Source organism: Canis lupus, chromosome 20, assembly GCF_003254725.2.
Source record: "Canis lupus dingo isolate Sandy chromosome 20, ASM325472v2, whole genome shotgun sequence".
NCBI lineage: Eukaryota > Metazoa > Chordata > Mammalia > Carnivora > Canidae > Canis > Canis lupus.
Genome location: NC_064262.1, coordinates 34,773,649 through 34,792,669, shown reverse-complemented (window position 1 = coordinate 34,792,669; position 19,021 = coordinate 34,773,649). Strand labels below are relative to the sequence as shown.

The window sequence follows — 19,021 nt, the reverse complement described above, 5'->3', positions numbered from 1 at the left end:
TAGATCCTTTGATCTGCTAATTGCACCAAGACTCTCTAAGATTGACTTATAATATGCAGCACTTTAACAAAATTCTTTATTCACTGAATCTTTCTTTCAAGATTTTCCTCCTGGGACTAATGTTTCAAAAGTTACTTTGGGAAATGCTCGTCTAGACTTACAACCCTTGGATTCAGTTTCTCCTGAGGAGAAAGCAAAATCATAGTGAAGGAGAAAGGGGCAAGCAAGAAATGGAAAAAGAATCTAATTCTGCAAGTGCCTAGGATACTTAAATTGAATTTCCTAAGGAAAAATGAATTTCTCTGGAAAAGTAGCAAAGTGACTGGTTTTTTTATATTTCTTTATTTTCACATGTTCTGACCTTTTAATAAAGCTCAACAGACAATGGCAACATTTTGTAGTTCCTCCTCCAGAAGATATTGCTGGTCAACCCCCAGGCTACAGGAAAGTCAGGGCTGGAAGATTCATGGTAAAGAAATCAGGAATCCCTTGGAAGAGACATCTTCCCTTTAAGTCAGTTCAGTTAACATAGGTACATCGTGGACATTTAGTTTAAATCCCATCCAAATCAATTCATTGTTCAGACCCTTATGCTGTCACCATAAGGCTGTCACTTTTTCTTGAGAAGTACCTCCACTCCATACATACTAGTATATATGTGTGCACAATTATATAGAGTTTATAATCATCTGGGAAAGACTTCTCAGCCTTCTGATGACTATGGCATTCTGGAATTTAGTTTTAGAACAACCCATATATTGGTATATGAGCTGTTGGTGCTTTTAACGGAGGGTATGGTTGTCCAAGACCTGTGACTCCTATTCAAAAAGCTCACCAGCCCAGAGGATCTTGCCATTTCTATCACTGGAAGCAATCTACTTTTGCAGGTCTTCTTAGTCAGTTCTCTTTTCTCTAATTGAAAGAGTGTATCAATGAAGCCTTATAGCTTTGCTGACTCCAATTTAAAATGGCAAAGTTATCCTTCTGGTCAAGGGTATGCCACTTTCAAGGGTATGTGGGGATCATGCTAATTATATATGCATAAGAGATAGCAGTTTCACATAGTAGAGATAGAGTCTGTTTTTGTAAAGTTCAGTGGTAGTAAAAATGATAGGTCAAGTCCGTAGAATCAGGGCTATGATTATGGAAGAGGCAAATAAGTTACTTTTATTTGGAGTTGCACCATTTTTTTGGCTCCTAAACTTCACTGCAGAGTGAGTTCCTAAGTCACAGGCCACAAGTTAAGTCGTAACTACCTTTTCAATGTCATGTTTTGATTGACACAATCCAGAAAAAAACTGAACAAGACATCAGATGACCTGAATTTTTGTTTTCAGACTACACAGCAAAATCCCTAAAGGTAGGGATTCTTGTCCATCATGTTCTTTCCCAAGGCCAGCATAGTAGCTGGCATGGAATATGTGCTCCAAGTATTAGTTGAATGAGCAAATAACCAGAAGCAGGACTCAGGTCAGTGTACCACCACCCCTCCCAGGGCCTAAATTTCTCATCTGTAGAAGAAGATGAGGTTATCTACCTCTATGTCCATGGGTTGCTTAGAGTGGTCACTGAAATGAAGGATGTGAAGGTGGATGACCATCACCATCCTCCTAACAGTAGCAATGACAAAGGTATATCAGAGGTCCTGATGACACATCTTAGCCAGATACTTCTCAAGGGACAATAACTCTTCCGGGAAGAGCATTGCCCTTGAGCAATGATTTCCACCCTATGACAACCTCTAGTGGTGGTAGACAAACATAAGACAGTCAACCAAGCCAGCAAGACCTCTATTTTGTGTTTAAAGATCTCTGGAAAAGTAGCAGGAGATTAGCTTTTGTGAGAAATATCATTCACAAGGCAGATAATTTTGATCTGGTGTCTAGTTTCTAGCAGGACATATTAGCATATGTGTCTCTGTGATGAAACAAGCCTGTTTCTTATCTCAGCAGGTCCTTGTGTGACTAACCATCCCCCGACACCCAAACCCGTTGGCTCCAAATCCTTCTTTCTGCCTCTATAGTGCCCTCTGCTCCTATTTCTCTGGGGGAAAAAAGCCCAGGGTGGCCTTCTAGCACCAATAAAGTCTCACATTTACTCCTCCCAGGAGAAGTTCAAGGAACAAAGGTCAGTGTGCCAAAGGCTGGGATTAAGAACAAGAACGAAGACATTTAGTTAGCAGGATGCCAGGTATACCACGATGGGTGAGTACAGGCGAGGTGGTGGTGATAGCAAGGGATGAGATATGAAAAAATAAAGTGAAATAAAAGCAAAACCACAAGCATACACGATAATGACATGAAATTTTTATCTCTCTCTACTTTGCTGATTGCTAAATTAAGAACTATTTTTGAGAACTAATAACATGAACTGGTGCCTTTCTGAACTTGACTTCAGAAATCTAGATGTCCTCTATGAACATCTGTAATGTTGGGGTCTCTGAGGGCAAATGCTTTGTAGTATAAGGGTAGAGCCAAGCTGGGGGTTGGAGGCAGAGGGCCTCCTGGTTGGAGCTACTTTACTGCAAAGCTCCAGGAGCACTTCTTATGTTGCATACTATATAAATGGCTCCCCCTGGAGTTGTACCCCTAGTAAAACATCTTGGAGACTTGTAATCTTAACTTCTTTGGGAGACTAGTGACATGAGGTGCAAAGGAAATGGAGCCATCTGAAAAATGGTCTTAGCATAATAAGCACCTCTTCCTCCAACAAACAGTTAAACCTCTCTTCACATAGGTAATTCCAGTAAGTCCTCCCCCCTCACATACCCAGAAATATATAACAAAGGCATTTACACTTATCTAGATGATTATATTCCATTACCTACGGCCCTTTCCCTCTTGAAATTTATTGTATAAGCTACACTAGGATCATACACACACAAGAAGCTCATGGTACAATAAAGGAGGAAATACTGCAATACTGACTATATCAACCTGCTAGTTTGCATTTAACTTCATAATTTCCATGAAGTTCATTTTCAGGAGTTTTAATCCCATACAGTCATTAGTTTTTACATTTGGTGGGTAAATGCAAATATTGAAGACCACAGGAGATTTTTGTTTTTGTCAACCCGTCTTTTCACTTGCTTCACTTAGTCAAGGGAGAAGATAGGGTCCAAATCAAATAAACCAGATCCCTTGACTTTACCAGGTAAAATGCAAGCAAAACTGATTTCTCTTCATGTTGTTTTACCCCACATTAATTTGCATCACTAAGGAATTTTCTAGGAAAGTGCTCATGAAACTCAAGGCTTCTCTGGTTGCCAAGCTCATGGAAACAAAGTGCTTTCTCTTAAAACTCTGAGAGAGACATTCCAAAGTAACCCACCATTAGATACTGAGCCAGCAACAGACTTCATATCTATGAAAATAGAAAGGAGGGGAGGAAAGAAAATGCATAACATAAACAAGAACAGACAAAACCTTAAAGAGGAAGGAGAAAGGAAAACATTTAGACTCCTTGAGTGATGGAAATAAATACCAAAGCTATTAGTTTCAGTTCAAAGGACGTATCACTTTATGCTGTTTATTATTTCTTGAGGATTATTTATTTTATCTTAAAATATCCAAAGGGTAAAAGGGGTCCTGGAGGTAAGCGGCAATGAAACTGACCTGGTCGGGAGAAGGCCTGTGATTGGAATGTTGCGACCTCCCAGGAGATCGGTGGTGGTGGTGGTGGTGGTGGTGGTGGTAATGATGGTGGTCCTCATCGTAGTTGTCTGCCATCAGCTTCATTCTGTTCTGGGTCTGCACAGAACAAAAACCAGAGAAGAGTCTATCAGGAGCTGGAAAACCAGCCAAAAAGACTCAGGGCATAATTACAGTACGTCTAGGATTCCTTTGGTTCCTAATCCAGAAGTTTTCATTTTTAGTCAAATTGAAACTCAATAAAGAATGCACCATGCCATTTGGTAAAAGAGGTTTTGTCACATTCTTGAAATTACCCTGTTCTTGGATCTACATTAGATGCAAATGTACTTCCCCTTCATGTGATTTATAAGGGGGAAAAATGGACATAAACCCGAAGGTGCTCTGTTTTACATTATCAAGAGAACACACAGATCCAGAATAAGCTTGCAATCACAAACTACCAACAGTCACATCCTATACTCTAGAGCAAGCAAGAGAAGGAAGCCCTGGACAAAAAATGATGGAACAGGGCTGGGTGGAGACACAAAACTACAGACAAGTAATGGTCTTGTGAGACAAAGCAGAGGAATCCACTCAAAAGCTGCCAAATGCAAAAATAGCAATGGAGAAGGTTTGTTGCTCTGATGGCTTCTAGGGAAAGGACTCTCTGTGGACAATTTAACTGATAGTGCTCTTTGGGGAAATTGAACAAAAGGAGCAAAGTTGATGTAGAAGAGCTAACTACTGTAATTTATGTCCCATTATGTTTATCACATGAGGTAGCTAGGTGTCATGGTTTAAATTCCCAGGACACACAATTACCTTGTTTTATTATGTAAGGCAAGAAAGGGACCAGCAATGAATTGCCTAAACAGAGTCACAGAATCTAGAAAAGTGCCTATAGACAAGGGAAAAGGGCAGATAAAAATATCTACCCCAGAAAGCCAGGAAATGTAGAGACTACACATGTGTGTATGAAGAGAAGACTGTCTGGATTCAAGTCCTGCATAATCTCTTTGCTGGCTATGTGATCTTGAGAGTTAACTATTTGTAAACTTCAATTTTCTCAACTACCAAATAGAAGTAATAGTGCCCCCCCCTCCCTGGGGTTGCTGTGAGGAGCAAAGAATATGATAAGCTTCAAGTGTCAGTTCAGGACCTGGCCCATCATAGGCTTGCAGTAAAAATCAAATTCTATTATTTTATTTTTGCTACATTTACAGTATAACCTCTCCTTCTTATACATGTTGTTTCTTCTGCCTGTGGTACCTCCCGCAACCACCTACCCTTACCCCTTACCTTCTGTGTCTGGCTAATTCAGCATTTTTGTTCTCTAGGAGCTTTTTCCCAATCCCACCCCTGATGCCAGGGCACATGCACCTCCTATTTATCATGCATAACCTCAGATCTATCTGTTCAACTGTTGGTCAAATTGAGCTTGTTTCTTCCACCTGCCTCTCCCCAGAATCGAACGAAGCCTAGTAAATGTAAATATACTGTGCATGTTGCTTCAATGAGGGGACTGAATTTTGGGGGATGCTGCCATCCTAGTGGTGACTGCACATTTGTTTTTAGCCAGGGAAGTTTACTGAGAGTTGAGGACATCTCATGAGTTGCCATAACAATCCCACTGGTGACCTGAGATGACAGTGAGTCAGAAGTACTTCAAGAGAGCTGGAAATCAAAGGCTGGCAGACCCTCCAAATGGTTGGAATTCTATTTTGTAACATAAATAATACTCTGATAACAATTCTGGACCCAATATAGTATATTTTTGTAGTATGTTTCATGTGCAATCTAACTTATCCTCAAAACATTCCTGGGAGGAGTAATTACTATCCTCACTTGCAGCCAGAACATGAAAGCAGAGATTTCAGCCCTCAGAGTCTCCTTACCATAGAACATGGAAATTTCCTAGGTCTTCCGATTCTCAATCTCTAGCCTTTTCTCTTTGCCATACTGCTAGCAGAAAAAGCAAACAGCTAATTAGGCAGAAACAGCTTTCCTATAGATGCTTTGGTTCTGCTCAGTTTTGGAAACACTTTATATCCCAATTCTATCTGCCAGAGGATGTCTTGTGATGTACTCCACTTTGAGAAATGTGTACAATATTTGAAAGTCCCCACAGTGGGTATAAAAAACATGTATGTATATGGATAAAAACAATAAAAATAGAGAGAAAAATCCATCTAACAATTAAATAATAAATCCCAGGCAACCTTTGGCAACCGATAGCATATTTATCCTTCTCTTGTCCATTTATAGCATCAGAAGACCCAATGGACAAGTTACATCTTGTGAGAAAGAGCAGGTCAGTGGAGCTGTTGCCGACCAAGTACTGAGAGTCCTCTCATTCAGCCTGCCCTTGTACAAAAGATTCTGAATTCAGTGTTCACACCTAAAACTCCAGTATTGTCAAGAATCTGTACTTTTGAACTCATGAACTAATAAATCTGAAATTGTTTCTTCTAATAGAACTCAGAGAGCCTGAAGGGAGCTGTAAGATCTGCTATGGTCAGGAAGGAAGGGGGCTCACTCAAGAATGAACAATGAAGCCTAAGTGAACAAATAATAACTCTGCTATTGTAAACATCATAATGTCCTTAGTCTTTGGGGAAGCTCCTGTGATTTTATGAGATTATTTTCTTACCAGCAACAAGCCTAAAGTTCCCTACCTTTGAACTGTATCCCATAAAAGAATGTACAAGCTAAACAAGATGCTATATGAAGTCCTAAATGTGTCTGCTGAAATGAGGTGTTGGAGAATAGGCATGTCATGGGATAAAGACTGTAAATGAATGATGTCATCTTTCCAATTTGGTGCTGAAATATAAATAAACCATGTTGTTCATGTGAATACCAGATCTGGGGGAAATGTACACACAGCAATTGTGAGCGGAAGAGGCTTCTTTTGATTAGTCTGGACTGGAAGAGAAGAGTGTGAAACAGAGATGAATAATGAGAGTTTGCCCTGATATTCTAGACCACTTTTATTTATCTTGCTTGTAACATATCCCTTAAACTGTGACCAATTTCTTACAGGCTGGTTGCTAGTTTTCCCTTCTATAAAAAAGTTTGACCGATCCTGCCCACTTAATTGTCAAATTGAAAATGGACCTCTCAATTTTTTAAATCTATATTTCCTATTCTCATTCCCACCCAATTATATTGGCTTCCTAACATACCAAGAATGGTCTGGAAGGATAAGAAGCCATGAATAGCATTCTTAGAAGATCGACAGAAGAAAAACTGTAGAAATTTTAACAAGGATAGCATTTGTTCAACTAACTCCAGACACACTGATCAGGTGACGCCGTGTGCAATGGTTCATATCCCTGCAGTCAACAGATACGTGAGGTGGCCGCCACATAGCCTTAAACCATAGTTCTTCCGGGCAGTCATAATTGAAGTCCCAGGAAAACGAAAACAGTTAGAGAGAGGGAGAGCTTTCCACAGCACTACACTTGGGAACTCACGGACTCATTTAGCAGTGCACTGAAGCCCATTTTTATTTCCTTTTCAGTGTCTACCAAACTGCTGACCTGACATGTTTGCCTTTGGCTAACTATGTTATATTCATTTTACTATATTATGTCATGACTGCTGAGACAGCTCTAATCAGATTTCATTTTCCACTTCCTCTTTCTTCCAGGCGCAACCTTATTTCTCTAGGGCAAAAGACTCCTCTAACAGCTCTCCCACTGCACTCTTGCCTCCCACTGAATATAATCTATAGCTGGAGTGACATTAGACCCATTAGTCCCTGACTTTAAGATCCTCAGACACTCCCCACTGCCCTCAGGAAAAGAGCCCTAGCTCCTCCACAGCTTACAAAGCTCTTCTGAGGCAACTGCTTGCTGTTCACCTCTGAATCTCACCTCTTATGCTCCATGTCCCAGCCCTGGGATGTGCTATTCTCTGTTCCTGTCATGCTCTTCATCCTCTATCCCTTTGCCGAAGTTATACCCATTTTAGCTTCAATACCATTATCCTCCAGAAACGCCTTCCCTAAGCCTGCCTCAGAAGGGATTAAGAGCTCTTCCACTGCCTTCCCCAGGGATCCTGTATTCCTGTATCCACCTCCAAGCCCCCTTCCATCACAACACTTATCCCAATGAATGGCAAATAATCTCGTGCTTTCTTGGCTTTCTCTACCACTAGGTTGAAATTCTCTTAAGGGAAGCACTATGTCTGAAACACCCTTACACTCAGCACCTGCACACAGTCTGGTGCATAAGTAGTAAGTAAATGTGTGTAAAATAAACGTATGGATGTATGAAGGAATGGATAGAATGGGTATAGACTAGTTTGGAACAGATGAAAGAGAAAAGCCTACAATCAGCCTCTATGATGAGCCAGTTGAGTATATAACTCTTCACATGGTAGTTTAGCTCTTCCTATTATATATTTGTTTTTGGTTGCTATTCTTGAGAGTGGGAGAGCAAACATATACTTTTGGAGCTATTGGAAAAGTTGAATTGGTTTTCTCCAAGATATATTCCATTCTTTAGTAAAATGGACCTGGTGAAATACTCCATGTCCCTGGTTATTTACCTCATTTAGAATAAAAGGTTTGGTGGTGTTATGGGATTCATTTCCTTACTATCCCCTAGCCTTTAGAAGAGCAGGGGCCTTTGGAATACTTTTGTTAGCACCAAAAGTCAACCATGGAAAACTGAAACTTTATCCATTAACTAAAATCCCTGATGAACACCATCTGTGAAAAGGTGCCATATACTCCATCTCTTTGACATTTCTGAAGAGTTTATCCAAGGAGCTCTTGAAACAAAATGAAAATCCTTGATTGACTAGTAATAGACTCAATAGCTTAATGGCAATATGTAGCTATAAAAGTGTAATATTAAAACTGCCTTTAAAAATATTTTAGCAAGGTGGCAATAATGAACTATGCTTTGATCAGTCATCTGGATCAAGTTAACAATAAAACCTTCATGAATATGGTTTAAATAAGAAAAAAATATAATAAGATTTGTTGCTATGGGATATGGAGATAATACCATACAATAGCAATTACACTTTCTTCTATCAGGTTTTCTTTTCTCTCTCTTTCCTGCCAGAGAAATCTGAAATAGTCCAGAACTCTTCTACTGGTCTTGTTTCTGCCAAATCAGAGCAAGGTCAACAGTTCTTGTCTCAGAGCAAAAGATGGAGAAACCAGACAACAACTGGACAGTCAGGAGGAGAGGGATTTCCTGTATATCCACTAGGTCCATGTAGCAATGAATCATAATTGAATGGGGTCTGGGTTCCAATACTTGGGTCACTCTTGGAGGACAAAATGAAGTAGGAGGATGAAGAAGCTATTATGGGAGTTTGATGCATTGGGGAACTTTATAGGATTAAGTAAGAATCAGTGATGGAAAGGCTTCCACTATGGACATTGCACAGAAATTCATTCAATACTTACCAAACTTCTGTAACCCTAAGGACAAGAACAATGATGTGCCAGGCTAAGGATTTGGCTGGTATGCTTTTGTTGACTCCTTACTTTTGAGACAGCTATTTTTATGAGCCTTCTTTTACAGATGAGGAAACCAAGCCCATGATTGCTCAGCTGCTGAGTGGGAAAACAGGACTGAAACTCAGGTTTCTGACTCCAGAGTTCTACAGTAGTTATGTGAAGGGTAAGGTCCCAGGCCACAGGCAGGGGACAAAGCAAAAATAAGACATGAGGAATTAAAGGACTCACTAGACATGGTATGAAAAAGAAAATAGGGCAGCCCGGGTGGCTCAGCGGTTTAGCACCTACCTTCAGCCCAGGACATGATCCTGGAGACCCAAGATCAAGTCCTGCATCGGGCTCCCTGCATGGAGCCTGCTTCTCCCTCTCTCTGTCTCTCATGAATAAATAAATAAAATATTAAAAAAAAAAAGAAAGAAAAGAAAAGTGAAGGGATTGGTTTATATAAATGCCCAGAGGCAGGAAAAATCCCCTCCAGCTAAGGGTGAGGGCATCAAATAAGGCTCCAAGGGTCCTTTGAGCTAGGAAAGAAAGTTGGCATGGATATAGGTATAAAGAAGAGTAGGCGTGGGAGATTTTATAGTAAACTCACCTTGAGAAGAAAAATAAATCAAGAAGGGGACTGGAATCCAAGATGTAAGGGGTGTGTGTGTGTGTGTGTGTGTGTGTGTATGCATGTTATGTGTTGCTTTCTTCATTCCTGTACTGGATGTGGGGAGAGCATGAAACTTATTATACTCAATAAGATAATAATTCATTATCTTATTTTTCAAAAGAGTTTATAAACTTGGGACATTTTGGAAGGAATTTAAGACAGAGCCATAGTCATATGCTCACACATGTCAAACTACGACATCTCTGGGAAAATGGGCCTGGCTCTGGATATCTACGTATTTACAACTGTCTACACAATCTACTGCTACAACATCAGGCCTGCCTTGAAAACTGTTCTGATATCCTCCAACTCATTAGGCTGATCAGTCCTTTCTGCCAACCATCTGCCTCCCAACTTTATTGAATGTCCTCCCTCAGTTTTTATTTATAAACAGAAAAGTAGTTGGTCACTATGTAGAGTTTAGAAGTTATTTTTGTTATCTACTCATTAACTATCCTTATTTTATTTTATTTTATTTTAAATTATTATAGAACATGTCAGTGCCCCTCCCATATCCTCTTGCTCTACCCTAAAAGTCACTTGCCGTGACAATCCCGGATGTGATGCTGTCTTTCCATCTCAAATCTATGTACCTCTCTGCCTGAGGTCTTCCTCTGGCCTCACATGCAGGTTTGGCTAGGGAATAGGGCAGACCAGAGTGTAGGGAGCTCACATCCTCAGAATAATGTTCACTCTATGAGGAAGGAGGGAGGTAAAGTAAGCAAATAACTAGTGTCTCTGTCCTTTGGTGGGATCACCCTATGCTGTGTTTCAGAATCTCTCAGTAAATTCCTCACCAAGTGCAGCCCTGGTTGATTATAGCAAGAAAGCACACATTAATGCACCTTTATTGACATTTTCAATTCCTGCCTCACTTCTCAATTTTCTCACCATGCTTCTTGGGATCACCTCCCAAATAAACTACCCGCACCAAATCTTTGTCTCTGGGTCTTTTTTTGTGAGAATACCAGCAAATGAGTAATAAGCCTATGTTTGTCTAACTTTTGCACAGGACTAACATTCTGGTGACTACCAGGCCTTCCCAAGGACAGCTCTTGAGATTTCTCATCACCTGGGGAGGCAGATCTCTCTCGTCTTTCTTAGGGTAGTAACATAGCCTGGCACTAATTCTGTTTCTGTCAAATATTCAGTCTGAGACTCAGGCTGAATTACTTTTCCATGAGCCTCAATTCCTATATCTATAAAATGGGCAAGAGAGGGAAGGATGTCTGTAGCATGTACGAAACTCCACATGGATTGATGCTGGACTACTGTTTTTATTCTCTGTTGTACATTTTGCAGCTTTTCTTTCTTTTTTCCTCCTAAAATCAAGGGAGAGAAATTATTTTGGTAAACCATTTATTGCTGCCACCTTAGGAACTTGAGGAATTCCTGGATGGGTTGTAGATAATCATTGTAGGGAAGGCATGCTCTCCTCTGTTCTACTATCAGTCAATGCAGCCCATGGCAGGGGTAATTATCTCCAAAAAAAGTTCTATGTGCTCTGCTGATAATGGGGAGGTTAGGATCCTTCACAGTGGCAGAAAGAAGGCCAGTGCTGTGAGATGGAGCCACCTATAAATATCCGTGACAACAACCAATGCTTACGTTGGCCTGCTATGTGCCAAGCACAGCCCTTTGCTCTTGTCATCTAATTTAGTCAGTTACATCCACAATGATGTAGGTTGGAGGTGGGGGGCATATTCAAAATAGCTGGGGACAGCCCTGGTGGCTCAGTGGTTTAGTGCCACCTTCAGCCCAGGGCCTAATCCTGGAGACCTGGGATCAAGTCCCACATCAGGCTCCCTGCATGGAGCCTGCTTCTCCCTCTGCCTGTGTCTCTGCCTCTCTCTCTCTCTCTCTCTCTGTCTCTCATGAATACGTAAAAATAAAATTTATTAAAAAAATAGCTGCTATGACAGAGGCACAAACTCCTAAGAACCGAGAGTGACTCAAGTGCAAATGACGTGGATATCAGTTCTGGTAGAGGCTATTATTATCCCCACTTTAAAGATGAAGAAACTGAGGTTTATTTTAATCTTTTTAAGATTTATTTATTTATTTTTAGAGAGAGAGTGAACATGTTGGGGGGGAGGAAAAGAGGGAGAGAGAGAATCTCAAGTAGACTCCCTGTTAAGCACACAGTCCATCATGGGGCTCAATCTCATGACCCTGAGATCATGACCTGAGCCAAAATCCAGAGTTAGATGCTTAGCCAACTAAGCTACCCAGGTGCCCAGAAATTGAGGTTTAGAAAGACTAAGAAGTTTACCCAAGATCACACAACTGGTAGATTTGGGATTATAATTCCAAAGCCTTCTATGTAACCACTGCACCCTACTGCTCAGATCGATAAAGACTGGCTCCTACATTAAAAAAAAAAAAAAAAAAAAGATTGATCTGGGAATGGGCTCTGACTCTCTGGACATTGATCTCAGAGCTGAGAAGAGAAGCAGTTCATGTAATTGATTTTAAAGTTCTCTGAAAAGAGCAGAACTCAGACATATTATAAAATCTTGATCGAGTTTCAAAGGAGTCCATGTTGCTGACTAATCCTAATATAAATTCAAACATCATTATCCACAATCCATACTAACTTTTAATGCTTCAAGCAAGATGGTTTTGAAGCTAGGCTAACATATTAGCAACTGCAGACAGCCAAGGAATTTCTAACATCCTGAGCACCGCTGGAAGTGGTAGAGTTTGGGGGAAGGGGAAGGCCGTAGAAGTTTCCACCACAAAGTTACTTAGTTAAGCACAGGTCTGTTTAATTAAGTAGTGGGCAGCACATGCTATACTTAGCTTTTAAACACTTGTAAAGTCCTCTTCATTCATTTATCTTACTTGTCACTGACAAGCTCTTCAAGGACTGTAACAGTATGCAGAGCATGAAGAGCCTGGGTAAACAACGCATATTTTATGTGGAGTCTAAACTGTTTCAACTCAGAGAGTCAATAGAGGGTCTCTGAAACAAAAACAAAAAAACAAAAAAACAAAAAAACAAAAAAAACTGTCCCACTAACTAAGGATGCATTTTGCGCATGGTCTATTGTGAGTTTCCTTAGAAATTGAGCTTCAAAATCAAATCCCAATTTTTTAACTAAAAAGAAAATGGAGGGACAGAAAGGAAACAAAGAGGGGAGGAAGGGAGGGAGGGAGGGAGGGAGGAAGGAAGGAAGGAAGGAAGGAAGGAAGGAAGGAAGGAAGGAAGGAAGGAAGGGGAAAGAGAGAAGACAGAAAAAAGGAAAAGAAAAAAGGAAGAATGGCACAGAGGAGGTTATTTCTAGCCACTGCGATTCAGACTTAAAACTGTGCTGACAAGGGAGGTCAAGGTCTTCTTCATTCAATTCATACAGTCAACAAATACTTATTATCATTGGCCTAGGCAGAATTGGCATCACATCTTCTCCTCAACTAATGAATTAGAAAGAAGATAGAAAGAAAGAAAAAAAGAACGAACGAACGAAAGAAAGAAAGAAAGAAAGAAAGAAAGGGAAAAGAGAAAGAAAAAAGGGAAAGGGAAAAGAGAAAAGAGAAAAGAGAAAAAAGAAAAAAGAAAAGCCAGCCACACCAGGGTCTGGTGTAACCAAATTGACTGACAGATTGGAAACTGCTGGTGAGTGACTATTCTAAGGAGAACTCGAAGGGCGTGAGTAACCCAGCAGCACCCCAGCAAGGGACTGAGAGTCTTCCACGGTGAGGGCTAAGAAGACAAGTGTCCATATACATGGACACGTGCAAGAAAATTCACAGGGAGTAAACAGAGTCTTTAAGTTATGGATTGACTTTAAAATGTATTTAGATAGGGATCCTTGGGTGGCTCAGTGGTTTAGCGCCTGTCTTCAACCCAGGGCGTGATCCTGGAGTCCCGGGATTGAGTCCCATGTCGGGCTCCCTGCATGGAGCCTGCTTTTCTCTCTGCTTGTGTCTCTGCCTCTCTCTCTCTCTGTGTGTCTCTCATGAATAAATAAATAAAAATCTAAAAAAAAAGTATTTAAATAAATTCTCACAAGTATAACAAAAACAATTCATACAAATTATATCATAAGTTGTGGAAAACATTGTGAAGGTGGTTCTTAAAATGACTGAAGCTTGAAACATCTCATCAGAAGAAAAGAGCAAAGCAGCTGAGAATGGACTGGGTTGCAGACAGCAGAGTCTCTGAAAATGGAGTAGACCACAAAGAATGAATGTGTCCCCAGGAACTGTCAGAGGACAGAAGGACATTCTCCACCAGGGGCTTGTGACTTCAATCCAGAAATGGGAGCAAATGAAATCTGGGCCTGCTCCCAGTTCTGATGCTGAGCAGAGGGGGCATAAACCCAAGACCTCCTCTGCACCTCACTCCCTTCAAAACAAAACAAATGACAACAAGAGAGGGAGAAAGGGAGGGTGCGAGCAACACAGAACATGTGGTGGGGCTGCTGGCTGTGCTGCACACAGGGAGAGACCCAGGGAGGGGCGGTGAGACAAGAGCAGAGGTTTGGCAGGGTGCAGGGGCCTGGTAGCCGGAGAGCAGGAGGAAGACAGGGAGAGACAGCGTAGGCCCTGGAGAGAACAAACCCCTCTCCCCAGCTGCTCTCACATTTGGGTAAAACAACAGGAGAATATGTAAACACACTCATTAGTAGTTTTCCAATCAGTTGGAAAACAAATGAGAAGAGAGAAATGGCAGTGGAGTGTCCCAAATACCAAATCTATGAAACATTCCCTCTGGCGTTTATCTTCTTACTGGGTTGCTCGCTGTTTGGATTTCAGTGCCCTTACTAGCTTTATATGGGATACGCTGAACTTACTCTAGCTAGGACCAATTTACTTCTACGTGGAACAAAGAGTCTGAGTCACTTGTTCCACTCTGGGTAGGTCTCTGTAGGCCCCACCCAGGGACACACAGACACCACAGGCACATCATTCACAGGTCCTCTTACACACTCCTGGAGCTGATATTACCTCAGCACGCAAAAATGAAATCCATAACCACCACCTCCTCTCCTGTGAAAACCTACCCTAGAAGAAGAGGCAGTGGAACTCCTGGGTTTGTGAATCTGACAGAAATCCAATTTCCAGAAAGGATGGAATTACGTTCTGATTTCATCTGGAGATGTCCAATGTGCTGAATCATGTTTTCCACCCCCGCCCCCCACCTCCCAACATTTTAGATTAAATTCATCAAATGGATACATTTTGAAAATCATTTTTTCTTAGTCACCTGTTTAGTAGAATCCAAAAAGCCTGATTTTTCTATTGTCCTGAAGTTGAAACAGCATAAGTAGACAATATCCAAATGTACTTGGACTTGAATCTAAACAGAAGCAGATATTAAAGTATACAACTAATGTTTCTCCACAGCACTATGAGAAGGTGGCTAACTGGAAAGTTAAAGTGATCTCCTCTAAGACTCTTGAGAATTTCAGGAGCTATCTCAAATCTCTCCCCTACAAATGACGATTTACTAACATAATCCAGATTCATGCAGCATTAGTGCTAGGCCACACCTTAACTCAATGAATCCAAGTTTACTATCTTACCGAAGGAGAGACTGAGGCTCCAAAAGGTTGAAGTTAATTACAAACCCAGGAGAAAGCCCTAGAATACTTGACTGCTGGCCCCAGGCCCTTCCTCTGCCCCTGGCTGCCTTCCCATTTGATTTGCATGTGTAGACAAGTCCACCATGCCCATGACCAGTAACACCACAGGACCACCTTATGTCTTTCATTTTGCATTCCAAAGTACTATGGTATTAATTTCCATTCTTGCAGTCTGAACAGCATCAAACACCTAATCATTCTGGTCTCAGTGTCTACAGATAGGTTAAGGAATTTTCCATTTTCTTTGAGATATGAGTCTTAGTTCTCTAGCAGAACTACTGATTTAGCTTTATATTTTCTACTTTTTTTTACACATCTATTAGCTTATTATAGAAAGCATATATACTAGCTATGAAAAATTAAATAGTACAAAAGATGTTATGAAAAGAAAAGTAATATTCCCTCCCTGCCTACCCCAATATCCATTCCCACTCTTAAGGTTTTTTTTGCCAGTTTTATCATACAATTTTTATGGATAATGCAAGCACAGACATTTGCACATACCCTTTAAAAATAAAATGCCCAGTATCTCTTGGCTACCCTTCCATATCAAGATCATGTAGAGTGACCCCATTTTCAATGGTTACACATTATTCCATTCAATACATATACTTTTATTTACCAATCGTCTATTGATGTACTAAAATAGTGGGCAGAACTCTATTTATTTTGTTCAGAGCTGTATCCCAAGTACCTAAAACATTGCCGGGCACACAGTAAATGTTTGGTGAATGATTAAATGAATAAATAAGTGAACGAATGAATGAGTGAATGAATGAGGAACATTTGTGTAATCTCCAGTTTTTCATTATTTCAACAAGGCTTTAAAGAATACTTTTCCAGGGGTGCCTGGGTGGCATAGTTCGTTGGGTGTCCAACTCCTGGTTTTGGCTCAGGTCGTGATCTCAGGGTGATGAGATCGAGCCCTGCATCAGACTCCTTGCTGAGCATGGAGTCTGCTTGACATTCTCTCTCCCTCTTCCTCTCAAATAAATAAATAAATTTTAAACAAAAACAAAAACCACTTTTCTAAAGGGACAGTTTTACCTGTCTTCATGTGCTTGCTCTCAACAAGGATGGATGCTGAAACAGCTTATAAAAGCTGTTTCTATAATGTGCTAGGAAAAGAGGTTCAGGAGAGATCTCTAGAATAGAGTATACACATTCCAAACTTTGAAAGCTATCATCAAATTTCCCTTCAGAAATATCAGTCAACTTCTAGTCTGTGCCTCTTTCCCCAGACTGTGCCAACACAGAGTCTTTTCAAACTCTAATCTTCAAAATCATAAAAACCTGTGTCACATTCATATTTCCGTAATTATAATTTGAGGCTGAGTATCTTTTCCCTACATGTATTGGCTGTTTCTGTTTTACTATCTGTGAGTCTCCTTGTCCTTTTGTCAACTTTGGGGGGAGGGCTGAGGGAATGTATTTTATTGGTTGTGAGAATAATCACATATATAAAAAATGATGAGAGCTCCTTTCAGAAAGACAAGAATCTAAGTAAAAGTGGGAAGAAAGCAAGTATGAGCAGGCTATATAAAGAAGGGAAATGTACACACTCAGGTTGGATTTGAAGATGCTGGGGAACCTCTGATTATTGAAGACATCAGCATCTGGAATGTTCCCATGAGCAAGAGAGAAAGGGGGAAGTATTAGCCAGTTAGTGTAACTGGGATCCCAGTTAGTGTGCTGGGATGCAAACAGAGCTGGCTCCCTTCCCTCTGTGCCACAGCCCTAGCAGGCAGGCGGTGGTTATAGAGGGAACACTAGCAGGAGTCTTAGTGTGAGCAGTTAATATGGTGCTTCACTTTTCTGCAAAAGGCTTGTGGGCTTCTTCAAAGTCTGGGCCATCCACGGGAGAGCACAGGGCATGTAAATGACACTCATCATGCATGTGTTGGTGGGAAGAATCTAATACAACTTTCCCCTCCAAACAGAAATTCCCTGTGTAGCAGTCCTGGTAGATGCATTACCTAGCCATAGGAAACACAGTACCTTATGAGAGAATATATTAAATGGCTTAAAGGTGATGTCCTCCCTCCCCCATGCCTGACATATTTTGAGCTTTTTGGCTGCAGTTTTAGTCCACTTGTCCTAATTCTGCTTTTTGGGAGGGGGGCTCAGGTCTTTAGACATATCAGTACAGTTATGCCTTCTATCTCTCATTTACCTACCCTAATCATTCTTTGTCGTCTCTACTGGCCATTCTCTACTTCTCCTTGTCTCCTTTCTGTACCCCATCACACAAGGGCTCCTTTTAGAGAATAAGTCCCTGAACAGAGTAAGATAATCCAAGTCTTCACATATGTTCTTAACCTGTGCTAAACATTATTTTTAAAATAATTAACATACTCCCATGTTGCATTGATCTCTTAACATCTGCTGTGCAATGATGACTCATATTCAAATTTGCAATTGATTAAACTCATATCCTGGTGGCCAGTTTCCTTGCCATTTACACGCACACACACACACACACACACACACACACAGAAACACACACTCAAGATATGAGGCATGTGTATGCCAGAATTTTAATTCTAAGTATAAAGTTCATTCTTTTCCTTACTAAAAATTTGCTTTGGCTTATACTAACTAAATTTGGGTCTGTCATTCCATCCTGCTGACTTTCTCAATTCTAATTATGTCTTCCATTGTTTTAGGTAAATTTCCCAGCTTTGAGCCATCACATTTTCAAAAAGTGTGTTTTCAAAGACCATATAATTAGATCCGTGTACATGCCAGAAGGACAGAGCCCAACACTTTGGCAACCTCTCTGTAGAGGTGACAGGATTCTCTAACCAATCTGCCTAGGGTGGGGTTGTTCAAACAACTATAAATCTATCCAACTAAACCACCATTTTTAGTCCTTATTTCTCTGGTAAAAAAAAAGAAGAAGAAGAAAAGAATAAGTAGGAGGAGGAGGAGGAGGAGGAGAAGTAGAAGAAAAGGCAAAATAATACAAACTGATATAAATGCCTAGTTTATAGGCATTTATATCAGTTTGGTACCCTGGTACCCTGTGTCTATGGCATTCCCTCAACCTACCTTTATATTAACGTTTTCAAAAAACAAAGTGAGTTTAGCATTACTTAATCTTAGTAAACAAAGAATCTTAGCGATTGTTGATTTTATTACAGGTTTCATAACCATCAATTGAATAACTTGTTCTGGAATTTGTGTGTGAATCGATAACAAATTTACAGTATCTTATAAACACATTTGTCTTTTAGGCATTTAGAAGTAAAATTCTGGAGGTGTGTAAAATTCAAAAAGTCCTAAGAAAATAGGAAGTTAGTTTTCCTATTTTTTAGGTGCTTTTTATCCACTGTTGGCAGGATTGTAAATTAGAATAAACTCTCTCAAGGGCATTTTGGAACTACGTATTAAAATTCAAAATATGCATGCTCTGGGGTAAAACAGTCTCTTCCTGAAAAGAAAGTTAGAACAGGTACACAGGAATGAAATGGATAAAAGGATATTCACTGGGATGTTGGGTACAGTAGCAATTAATGAGAAGTAAACAAAATGCTCATCTGTCAGGATTTTGTTAAACAAATTATTGAATATCCATCATCATATAATGGAATCTTCAGAATGGTTATTCTTGAAGCCATTCAAGAATAACATATATTGGGATCCCTGGGTGGCGCAGCGGTTT

At 40.4% G+C, this 19,021-nt stretch overlaps 1 protein-coding gene across 18 annotated transcripts in view; it reads right to left on the bottom strand.

Moving 5' to 3' along the window:
- Positions 1-19,021, bottom strand: part of ERC2 (ELKS/RAB6-interacting/CAST family member 2) — a 904,872-nt gene that overhangs the window by 175,473 nt on the left and 710,378 nt on the right. For all 18 annotated transcript variants that reach the window (XR_007404126.1, XR_007404127.1, XM_049097733.1 and 15 more), the window contains one exon: positions 3,615-3,749. Coding sequence is in view for 16 of the 18 variants with exons in the window: in XM_049097733.1 (XP_048953690.1) it covers positions 3,615-3,749 (135 nt within the window). In the remaining 2 variants the exon portion in view is untranslated. The remainder of the gene's footprint in view (positions 1-3,614; positions 3,750-19,021) is intronic.